At 45.6% G+C, this 12476-nt stretch overlaps 1 protein-coding gene across 5 annotated transcripts in view; it reads left to right on the top strand.

Moving 5' to 3' along the window:
- Positions 1-12476, top strand: part of ANK1 (ankyrin 1) — a 193438-nt gene that overhangs the window by 164441 nt on the left and 16521 nt on the right. For all 5 annotated transcript variants that reach the window (XM_054565964.1, XM_054565965.1, XM_054565968.1 and 2 more), the window contains one exon: positions 559-705. In XM_054565964.1, coding sequence (XP_054421939.1) covers positions 559-705 — 147 coding nt within the window. The remainder of the gene's footprint in view (positions 1-558; positions 706-12476) is intronic.

Genomic DNA, 12476 nt, shown 5'->3' on the forward strand with positions numbered 1-12476 from the left:
GGGTAGGGTATGGGACGTCCTGTTGAACCTCTCAAACAAATGAGAACTGTCCTCTGAGGATGGAGCGCGGGTGGGCAAAGCCTGTTCTCCTTCTCCCAGAAACATCTTTTTCTCCAACTCGGAAGGAAGATTTGTCCCACTCTTTTCAGATCCCCCTCAACCAAATCTCCATAGTCAAAAGCACAAAGAGGAAACTGAGTGTTTTCATTTGCATCTCAAGTCAACTGGGAAGGACCGAGGCTTTCTTCAAAAGCATAGAATCCAGTCATTCTTCCTCTCCTTTTCTTGCAGTATTCTTAGATGACAAAAGTTTTTCCGTGCTTTGAGATGGGCCGCTGTTAGGGATTGGAAAAGATCTGTTGAAGGGTAATGGCATCTCCTCCGAAGAGGCAGTTTGTTTGGATCCTGACAAAAGAGGAATGCCTCCGCAGTCTGGAAAAATAAACCATCTCCCCCCTTCTCCCCTTTCCCCGGGGCTAACTTCAAAGCCCGGTGAGATCCCACACAGCCCCACGATAGAATTCCCTCAGCAAGCGCCTTCTTTTTTCTCCCTGGCAGTGGAGAACCTATACGCCGCCCTGCGGAACATTGACCGAAGCGAGATCGTGAACATGTTGGAAGGCTCTGGCAGGCAAAGCCGCAACCTGAAACCGGACCGGCGGCACACGGAACGGGACTACTCCTCCTCGCCCTCCCAGATGAATGGTGAGTGTCTCCTGGAAGGAGCTGGGCCGTAGCCAAGCCCGGCCTTCCAGCCTCCGGGACAAGACACTTAAGGAAACCATCTCCCGCTGGTGGGAGGTCTGTCTCCACAAACTCCCTCCCCGGTGGCAGTGAGAACCGAGGTGAGCAAGAGAGACAGGCCTGCGCCTCTCCGCGCGGAGGCTCTCTGACACTCCGATCGGTGACAGGCTGCTGGGGGACTGGGTGTCATAGTGGGAAGAGCTCAACTTTGGAGCAGCTGCTCGACTTCTGCCCCTACGATTCACAGATGCCCTGTGTGGCTCTGCGCCAAGCATGGGTGCTCTTTGGGCTCCTGTGTCCCCATCTCTAAAACAGTCAGTGCCTAAAGAGCAAAGGGCGTGGAGCGTCTGGCCCAGGGTCTGATGTGGATTAGTTGGGAGCCGTTTTAGAAGTCCTATTGCAACCCCTTCTGTGAGGCGAAGTGGGTTACTTTGCTTTGAGTCCGGTCTCTTCTTTTCTCTCTCTCCCTTTTTTCTCACCCTATCCCTTTTCCCTCACTCTTTTTGATGTGGTTCAGCATGGCACGGGAGTCCCCAATGTGACCAGGCCCTGGGGGCGGGGGTTGACCTTTGCCCGCAGCACCCCACTACGGTCTCTGGAGGACCACTTTCCTTTCGGCAGCCCTGGAAGGAGCCAGCCGCATGAAGGAGCAGGCTGCGGCCCTCCCACCCCGGCCCCCAGTCCTGCACCTGCCCGCCCCTAGCCAGTGGGCACAGAAGCAGAGCCTGCTCTGTGGTGGGAGCCAGGAGGCCGGGTTCTAGTCCCTTTTCCCCCAACTCCATGTGCAGCTGAGAGATCTTCTTTTCTGTAAAATCAGCAAGTTGGGTTAAATCCCTAAGATTCCTTACAGACCCTGAAAAACAATTTTTAATTTTGTGAACTGTCTTCCTCTGGCACCTAACATGCCAGCCTGGACAGCCGCAGCGTGCTGTTCACGCTCCCCACGCTCCTAGTTTAATGGTCGCCCCCGGCCACGCACACGTGCGCTCCTGGGGGCACCTGTGGCACCGGGCATGGGCCGTGAGTGGGTAAGTCCTAGGCCGGGCCGGGCACAGGGCCTCCTCCTGTCGGGTGGAGCCTGCTCACGCTGAGCCCCGCGCCCATGTCTCTCTCCATGTCCTGTGTCTCCTGAAACACGCCATCTAGCACCCCTGGGTGCAGGGCTCATCTGTTGATCACGCCCTGTCACCTTCCTCTTCTGCCTCTGACCTCATCTGGACCTGGAGTCCGCTCATCCTCTCCCACCGCCTGTCTCCACTGTCTCCGCCTCGGCCAGGTGTTCAGGAGCCGTCGGCCTCCACAGATGCATGTCGTGGGAGACTGCCAGCCCTCCCCGCCCCGTGTCTCCCGGCTGTGTGCGAGGGCATGTGTGTGTGCGCGTGGGGGCTTGTCTCCGGCTCCCCGTGGAGGCTGCACGCTGGGCACTGCTCACTCCTCACATTCAGCGTAAAGGGCTTCAAGACAGTGGTCCGCCCCGGCGTGTCTCAGGGACCTGGCTGGAGCGTTGTAGGGACCCCTAGGCAGACCCACTCGCTTCCACAGAGGAAAGAAGGGAGGGCGGTGGGGGAATGCTGCCAACGTCAGGAAACCCCGCGGGCCCAGCGCTCCTTGTCTGTGTGATAGCCCACCGCCTGGCTGGGTTTCTTAACATCCCCAGGCTCTTTCAATGAAATCAAATCAGCAAGGTCTTGGGTTCTTTATGCCCCAGTTATGAATCTACAAGACAACGGGCCCATAGAATTAGGTGACAATACACAAGGCATTACAACAATTGAAAATCGGTGAAGGAGGTTGATTCCATGTTAAGTGTTCTTACTACAATACATGTTTTTTAAGAAGAGTAACAAACCCAGGCATTTGTGAGTGCCTCTCATTGGCCATAGGCCTCGCAGCCCCAGTCCGGCCCAGAGGCGCCACTGCCCGAACAGAGCTCTCAGTCCCTGTGTGAGGCTGGCTCTCTGTGCCCTGCGGGGAGGTCCCTGTTTCAGTTGGTCAGCTCACCTGACAAATACCTTCCAAACACCTCTCACGTGCCAGCTGCTCTTCTAGACAGGGAAGAAAAATCGGTCCTCAAACAGACTCCCTCCCCCTGCAAAAATCCCAAAACTGCCTTCATGGAGCTTACCTTCTATTTGGAGAGTGAAACAATAACCTACTATGTAAGGGAATTATATAATGTGCTAACAGGTTACAACAAGTGGTGTGGAAGAAAAGAGACTCTAGTGAGGGGGCTGGGAGTGCTGGGGTAGGGGGTAAGTCACGGTGGGAGTGAGCAGCATGTGAACAAAGGCCAGGAGGAGAGGAGGGTGTGAGCCATGGAGACGGGAAGGAGCAGCCAGACCAGGGCGCATTCAGTGGGCCCGTAAAGGGATGCGGGCGTGACCACAGAGCAGGGAGCGGCCAGAGGGGCAGAAGGAGGGAGGAGGAACGGACGGGAGCAGAGGTCAGAGAGCCGCAGGACGCCAGCTCTTCCAGACAATCCTCAGGACATTGAGTTTTACTTGGAATGAGATGGAGGGCTATCGGAGGCTTTGAAACAAAAGAGTAACATGATCTAACTTAAGTTTTTTAAAGGATTCCCTCTCCCTGCTTAGTTGATTGTAGATGATCCCAAGCTTCCTGGCTTCTCTGTCCAACCTCGTCAACCCCTTCTGCACCCCCTCCCCCAGCAGGTCCCCTGATAGGTGGGCACAGGATGTGTGCCCCATGTGCGTGCTGCCCCCCACAGCCTGAGCGCACACTCAGAAACAGACCCCAAGCTCGGTCCCTTCTGCCTTTCTGGGCACCAAAATTGGCTTTCGTTTGTTTTTTCCTGCCCTCTTCCCTGTCCCAGGAAGACCACCCATGTCTGGGTGCGCTTATGGCCTAAACAGAAGGAGCAGGAGGGGTAGAGGCAGGAGGCAGGGAGACAGGAGCCTCCTGCGGTCTCTCTGGCTTTCTCCTGGGCGGGCGCAGTGGTGGCTTGTCCGGGGGCCAGCCCAGCCCTCTGCACTGATGGTCACGGTCGTACCTCGCCTCCTTTGTGTTTTACTTCATTTCTCCTGTCTGAGCCTCCTTATGAAGCCATGGGAACCAAGGGCAGGGGTTGGGTGCCCCGTGGTGCCAGGGAAATAGAAACCTGAGGTCTCTTCCTTCCGTCCTGGTTCCTCCTGCCACGTGCACCTGGACTGGCCAGACAAGAAGAGACTTAAGTCAAAAGGCCGCTTCTCCTACACAAGAGGAGATAACCTCGGCCCTCGGGTAATAAACATGTAGGAAAAAATTTGCCCAAAAGCAGAAAAAATAGCATGTTCCTAAAAATAAAACAGATTTCTCCTATGAAAGGAAAAAAGGACCCTCACACCCGTATTTGTCAGCTCCATTTGGTTTGATAAATTGAACATATATTAATGTCTATGTCTACTTAGAAATAAAATGAATACAAGTACTGAATATGGCTCCTGTCTGAGGCCAGGTTGTCTGTCCACTCTTCGTCTAGCTTGCTACTGACATTAAACTAATAGGATAAACATTACATCTGGATCGGCAGAGACCCAGTGTGATAACCCGAGATGAGGCGAGACCTGGGAGGGACCACTGGACTGTGCTCTGCCCCCAAATCAGTATGTATGTTTGCCTCTTACCTGATTTCCCCAACGTGCCACCCCAGAGGGGAGACCTCTAGACTGAAGGATGTGCCGGTGACTGAGTTACGGCAGTCACATGAGAGGCCTAGTGAGAGATCCTTCTGAAATGCAACCTAGGGAACTCAGCAGACCTTGTTAGGGTCTGGCCCCTCGCTCACGAGATGTTCTTTATGAGGATGTGCTCGGGCATTACTGAGCATTGTTCTGACTTTATAGAAATCCCTCTGGCACTGGGTTTGGCCACCTACAGCCTCAGATCCGAGTTTGTGGGGGTGTGGGTGGGTCAGCGGGGTCCTCTGGAGACTGAGAGGGAGCAGTGAGGCAGAGTCCCTAAATACTGCTCCCAAGGGAGAGGCTCCAGGAGAAGCACACGCCACGAGACGGTATGCCTGAGGTCTCTTCATGGACATATTTTCATTCCAGTGAAATTTCATTAAAGTGAACACCATTGGAAGTTTCAAGGTGGAAAAGTCGCAAAGAATACCCAAGAACGAGCCTCAGGTATTCTGTGGCCACCAGAGCTACCATCTCTCAGTCCTCATCAAGACTTACTGAGATTCCCGGAGTGACAGAATGTTCACCAGGACACACCTGAGGGGCTCTTTAAGATGCATTTCACTTCAGGCCAAAATGATGTAACAGGGACTGGGTATACGCTCTTGTTTAATACAGCCAAAAAAAAAAAAAAAAAAAGGACAAAATGTATGGAAAAAAAGTTTTCAGGACATTGGACATCTGGCAGCAAAGGATGGTGATCCATGAGACGTGGAAATATACGAAGTGAATCCTGTTGCTAGTTTCTAGGCCATGGCATAGGGAAGAGAAGTCCAAGAGGACTCCCTGGATTGAGGAGAAGTTCCTGAGAGTCCAGGGAGACTGGAGTAGCTAGAGGTCCCAAAATAGATAACCAGAGAAGAGACAGCTACACAGACAAAGGACTTGGGAGACCTTGAGAGGCTCCCCTGCAAGTTCTGCTTGCGTATTAATCAGTTATTCCCAACAGTCAGACTGATCTCTCACAGACATTGCATAGGGAACAAAGGAAGGGTCTGTCTCAGAATCAGAGAATAACTGGCCCTAGGCTGAGCATGCTCCAGCCCTGCCTAATCAACCTTAAAAGCAAAATTCAAAAGGATCAAACTATGTCCAAATAACCTAACTGCATAACAAGGCAAAGCTGAAGAATATTTATTAGAATATGGAAATATCCAGTGCCAAACAAGAAAATAGTCACAATGTCTGACATCCAATTAAAAATTATCAAACATCCAAAGAGGGAGAAAAACATGACCCATGATGGGGAGAAAAATCAGTCAATTGAAACTAACCCAAAACTGACTAAGATGCTAGAATTAGCAGACAACAATGGTGAAAAGTTGAGACATGGAAGATAACCTTAACCAATCTTCTAGAGATAAAACTGTAATGTGTAGGATTAAAAATGGACTGGATAAGATAAAACATTAGGTATTATAGAAGAAAAAATTAGTGGATTTGACTACATAGTAATAGAAACTCTCCAAAGTGGAACACAGAAAGAAAATTTTCTTTCAGTGAGCTATATGACAATTTCAAGTGACCTTATATTTGTGAAATTAAAGTTCCCAACAGAGAACAGAGTGAAAAGTATTTAAAGAAATAATGGCTGAAATATCTACAAATTTGATGAAAATTACAGCAACACAGATCCAAGGAATTCAATGAAATACATGCACAAGAAACAAAAGCAGCTATGCCCAGGCCCATTTATATATATTTAATCCTTACCTGAGGATATGTTTCCATTGACTTTTAGAGAAAGGGAAAGGGGGGAAGAGAGAAAGAGAGTAACGTGGATGTGAAAGAGAAACATCGATCAGTTGCCTCCCTTAGCTCCCTTAACCCACAACCTAGGCATGTGCCCTGACCAGGAGTCAAACCAGCAGACCTGTGGTGCGCAGAATGATGCTCCAACCAACTGAGGCACACAGCAAAGGCACCAAGACATATTTTAAACGAACTGGTCAAAACCAATGATAGAGGAAGTCTTAAAAGCAGAAAAAAAGAGAACGGCATGTATAAAGGAACAAAGATAAGGATATCAGATTTCTTGTTGGAAACAATACAAGTGAGAAGACAGTGGAGCAACATTTTTAAAGTAGACCATATCTTTAAAGAACATCTCTAAGGTAACCTAGAATTTTATACCCAACAAAAATAACTTTTAAAACTTAAGGTAAATGAAGACTTCCAGACACACAGAAGCTGAAAGACTTAATCGCCAGGAAAGTCATGCTATAAGCAATGTTAACAGGCAGGGGGAGGAGGAAGCCCTTCAGGCGAAAGGAAAAGGATACCAGATAGGGTAAATATACAATTTTCTAATCAGATGTTTCTTCAGAAGCCCTGAAAACAAGAAGAAAGTGGAGTGAAGTATTTAAAGTGTTGTGAGAAAGAAAAAAGCAACCTAAAATTCTGTATCCTGAAAAATTATCCTTCAAAAGTGAAAGAGAAATAAATACTTCTCAGACAAAGATTGAGGGAATATGTTGCCTGCAGACCTGCCTTGCAAGAAATATTAAAAGAAGTTTTTTAGAGAGAAAGAAAATAATACAAATTAGAAACTCAGATCTATATAAAACAAGGAAGAACATCAAAGGATTGAATGAAGATAAAAACTCCTGTTTTCCTTATCTTAGTTGATCTATAGGATAAATTTGTTCAAAATAATAATAGGAGCAATGTATTTAATTATGTATGCTTAAGTATATGTCATATGCATCTCCATACACACATTTTTATATGCTTATGTATGCTTATATATGGGCAAAATGAATAATGGATGACAGTAGACATCTATGAAAGAAGGGACAGGAGGGAAGAATTAAGACTATTATGTCATTATAAGGTCACATTGCCCATGAAGTGGTATAATGTTATTTGAAAGTAGACTTGTGTTACTGGTAAATGTACATTGCAAACCTTAGAGCAAGAGTTAAAAAAAGTTTAAAAAAACATAAGCAATGTGCTAAGAAAGGTGAGAAAATTGAATTATATAAAATGTTCAATTAAAACCACAGAAGGAAGAAAATGACTGGAAGACAAAAATGGAACACAGAAAACGGGCAACAAAGAGAAAACAGTAACAAATATGATAGATATTAATCCAGCTATATCAATAATCACCTGAGTGTTGATGGTCTAAATTCATCAATTCAATGATAGAGATTGTCATAGTGGATCAAAAAACACAACCCTATTATATGTTATCTACATGAAACCCACTTTAAATATAAAGACACATACAAGTTAAAAGTAAATAGATGGAGAAAAAATATGCCATGCTAACACGAATCAAGAGAAAGCAGGAATACTTACATTAATTTCAGACAGAGCATACTTCAAAGCAATTAAAGTTAGAGATACAGAAGGGCATTCCATAATAATATAGAGGTCAATTTCTCCTAGAAGACAAAAACAATCCTTACTGTGTATGCAACTGAAAACCGAGCATCAAACTATTCAAGGCAAAAAACTACAAGGGGAAATAGATGAATCTGTTATCATCATTGGAGACTTCAGCACCTTTCTGTCAGAAATGGACAGATCCAGCAGACAGAAAATCAGGACATAGTTGAACTCAACAACACTATCAATCAACTTGATGTAAGTGGCATCTATAGTCTACTTCATCCAACAACAGCAGAATACACAATCTTCTTAGGCTCAAATGGAACATTTACCAAGATAGACCACATTCAGGACCATAAAACTCACCTCAACCAAATTTAAAAGAATAGAGAGTATATAATAAATAAATAAATAAATCAAGACAATTCATCACATTAACAAATTAAAAAAGAAAAACAATATGGTCATCACAATACATGCAGACAAAAGTATTTGACAAATCTAACATATACTCCTGATTTTTTTTTAAACTTTCAACGAAGTAGGAATAGAAAAGAATTTATTCAGCCTGATAAAGGTTATCTACAAAAAACCTAAAGCTAACATTACGCTTCACCGGTGAAAGACTGAATACTTTCCTTCTAAGTTCAGTAGCAAGACAATGGTATCTATTCTCACTGCTTCTGTTCAACACTGTAGTAAGGGTGCCAGTACAACAGGGCAAGTAGGAGAAATAAAAGGCAACCACATTGGAAAGGAAGAAGTAAACTGAGTTTATTCACAGACAAGATTGCTTGTATAAAAACTCCAGTGGAATCTACAAAAAGTTATTAACAAGTGAGTTTAATTAAAGTTGCAAGATACAATTTCAATGTATAAAAAGCAATTGAACTTTATGTATTAACAATGAATTATTGTAAATTGAAATTATAAAAGAATACCATTTACAATAACATTGAAATACTTGAAGATATACCTGATCAAAAATGTGAAATACTTACACATTGAAAACTACAAAACATCCCTCAAAGGAATTAAAGAAGACCTAAGTAAACTAGACATACACCTTGTTGATGGGCCAGAAGACTTGACATTGTTGTCAATTCTCCTTAAAGGACCTATAGACCTATATGTTTGATGCAAACTCAACAAAAATCCCAGCATGAGTTTTTGTGGAAATTAACAAAGTAATCCTAAAATTCATATGGACATGACCTAGAAAATGAACAAAGTTGGAAGACTCACACTAACTGATTTCAAGATTTATTGCAAAGCTACGGTAATCAATAAGTGTGGTATTATCATAAAGATAAATAAATCAGTGGAACAGAATAGAGTCCAGAAATGGCACCACATGTGTATGAACAACTGATTTTCGGCAAAGGTGCAGAGACAATTCAGTGGCAGCAGCAAGAGATACTGGAACAGTAGGATATCCGTCCGCAAAAATGAACTTGGATTCATACTTTGCACCATATACAAAAAGTAACTCAAAATGGGTTATATATTAAGTCTAAAACCTAATATAAGAACTTTTGGAAGTAAAACTTCTCAATGAATATATAAAAGAAAACCTCAGAGATCTTGGATAAGGCAAAGATTTCTTAGATGCAGCACCAAAAGCACGGTCCACAAAAGAGCAAATTGATAATTTAAGCTTCATCGAAACTTCTACTCTTCAAATTACACTGCGAAGAAAATGAAAAGACAAATCACTGATTAGGAGAAAATATTGGTAGACCTGCTATAGGACTTGTATTCAGAAATATATAAAGAACTCTCAAAACTCAAGAATAAGAAGACAAACAACTTAAGTTTTAGAATGGGCAAAAGATTTGAACAGAAACTTAACCGATAAGATGTTCGAGTGGCAAATAAGTGCATGAAAAGATGATCAACACCATTAATCACTAGGAAAATACAAATTAAAACTACAAGGAGATACCACTACGTAAAAGAATAAAATGGAAAAGACTGACCATTCCAAGTATGGAGGAACTGGACTCTCATATGCTGCTGTTGGGAATGTAAAATAGGACAACCACTTTGGAAAACACTTTATTTGTAAAAGTCCCATATTGGAACCCCAAAACCCATGAGGAGGTAAATGGATAAACAGACTGTAGTCTGTCCACCCAAGGGAATACAGCTCAGCAATAAAAGTGCAAAAATCATCAATACATGCAACAATGTGGATGATACCCAACTAATTAAGCTGAGTGAAAGAAGCCAGACAAAAAAAAGAGTGCACACTGTGTAATTCCATTTACACAAAATCCGAGGAAATGCAAACTAATGTATAGTGACAGAAAGTAGGTCAGAGGTTACCTGGGGATGGGGTGGCAAAAAGAAGGATTTACAAAGAAGCGTGAGGAAGCCTTTCAGGGACGATGAGTGCCTCTCTCTTCATTGCGGTGGTGGTTTCATGGATATACACCTACATCAGAACCTCTCAAATGTTCTACTTTAAAAATGTTCACTAGTTGTATGTCCACTATTCCTCAGTAAAGCTATCTTTAAAAGATGTTAATGGCAGAATCTAGTTAAAAGGCCACTCTGATAAACTCTGCGCCTTAAGCGAGTTACTGAACCTCCAGTTTCCTAATCTATAAAGTAGGTAATACTACTTTCCTTACAGGGTTGTTGTGATAATAATTTAAGATAACGTGTCAGAATATGTTTTATACAAAACAGATGCTCAGTTAGTAATGGAAATAATATAATAAAGCTTTCAAAATAACACGAAGGAAAATACGCACTCAACTCTGAAAGTCCTGCTGGCATATATCTGGAGAGATTTCTTTGGAAGATTTGAAGGCCGTTGCCCCTGGTTTACCAATTCCTCGGGTCCCGGTTTCACATACGGTAACGTGGAGTTCATGTCGTGGTAAGATTTGACCCATCCATTTCTCCTGCTCTCCCATCTCTTTGTTCCTAGTTTGGTCACACACAAAAGGGGGATCCCCTTAGTCTCTGCCACTACAAAACCCTACCTGCCAGCCACTCCACCACCTCATGGTCTCTTCCTCTTTCTCGTAATTTTGGGACATGGAACCACACTGACTTGTAGAGATCAGCCAGGAAGAAAACTCTCCTGGGAAGATTAAAGAAGATGTATGAGTATGTCAATCACATAGCACGGTTCTTGGCTCATTGAAATATGTGTAAATGATAGCGATTGTGGCTTTACTAAATATGGGTGAGGTCACCTGTTCTTGCTCCCGTGTCCCCCTCACATACCTGGAGAGCTCTGCCGTAGTCATTAGGGCCAATGAACCCCCACCTGTTCTAGGCAAGGGGAAGGACAAGGTAGACACCATCCCTGCTCTCAAGGAGAGTGTACTGTTCATGAGCAGGTTCAGGGATGGGGCAAATCAATGTGAGCAGAAGTCATGGGGAAAACTTCAGGAAAAAAGAGGCCAAAGAGAACTTGTCTTTTCTGTGAGTGTTGTGCGTCTGTAATCCCCAACCCTTTAGCACGGTATAAGGCATGTAATTGGGTCTCAATGAATAATTTGTGGTTGAACAAGTGAATGAGGATAGCTGGAGATGGTATTGTCAGACGTAGAGAAGGAATGGGGGAGCCGCAGCTGAGGTCTGGAGTTGGGGATGAGGAGGCCCATTTGGCTACAGAAAGGCCAAGCCCGGGAAGGAGCTGGCCGGCGGGTCAGGGTGAATGGCAGGATGCAGAGCCTGGACACTAGGTGAAGGGCTGCTGCCGACACAGGAAGGTCTATAGAGACTCTGCAGGAGGCAGCTGCTCCCCTACCCACGGTCCCCCCTTGGCTCTGCTGGGTCTTCCGAAGTTGCAGGCACACACCGGCTCCCTAGTTCCCCGGGTGAGCTGAGCCAAATGGAGAATCCTGGCTTCTCATTCCTCCTCCCACCCACAGGTTGGCGCCTGCTCTGAAGGGGAGTCAGAGGCTCTCTCCCCCTTTTCACAGGGACCCCCACCCCTGGCTGGAGGAGAGCGGAAGAGCCGTCTGACAGGACAGTGCCCATTCAGCTGGCGCACAGATTCCTCACACACTTACACGTGCCACTCACTCAGGTGTCAAGTCACTTCTGAACACCAGAGAACCAATACCAGCCATTCAGAAAGCTAGCAGGGACTCCGGTCCGAGCCAGGCAGCAAGGAACCAACACGTGAACAGGCCGTGTTGCCCGGGGGGCCAAGCACAGCATCCTGGGCTGGCCGGCTCCAATCCCACCCACTCACGGCTGCCCAGGAGCTGGCGTGAGGCTCAGGGCCTGCGGCGGAGGAGCTTGCAGGCAGAGCAGTCCGGTAGCAGCCCGTGTGCCTGGCGCCTCCTGGTGTCCTCTGACCTGGCCCCTGTTTTGATCTCTCAGAGCCCTCACGTGCGCCTCTTGAGATCATTTAAATTCTAGAACCGGTCTGCAACTTGAGGAAAAGTTACTTCATCCCAAACCAAATGGTTTCCTGTTTGATCGCTGCGCCAAAGTCTGTGGGTGTTGGGCGTACCCATTAGACCCCTCCAAAGCAGCTCAGTTACTGAGCCTGGCTCTGGGTGGGCTGTTCCCTCCCTTTAAAACACATTCCTGACAGATACCCTAAGGACTGTGCTAAAGGGAAGTTTTGAGCAAAGAAAGAACAACATTTCTTTCTGCCCAGCCATGGAGAAGTGCGGTTTTCCTCTGATTGGAGACAGGGTGGGGCACTAATCCTTTGGATCAAGGCCTCTTGATCTAGTGCTC

Source organism: Pteronotus mesoamericanus, unplaced genomic scaffold, assembly GCF_021234165.1.
Source record: "Pteronotus mesoamericanus isolate MK-2021 breed Mesoamerican mustached bat unplaced genomic scaffold, CSHL_Meso_final contig_169, whole genome shotgun sequence".
Classification (NCBI taxonomy): Eukaryota; Metazoa; Chordata; class Mammalia; order Chiroptera; family Mormoopidae; genus Pteronotus; species Pteronotus mesoamericanus.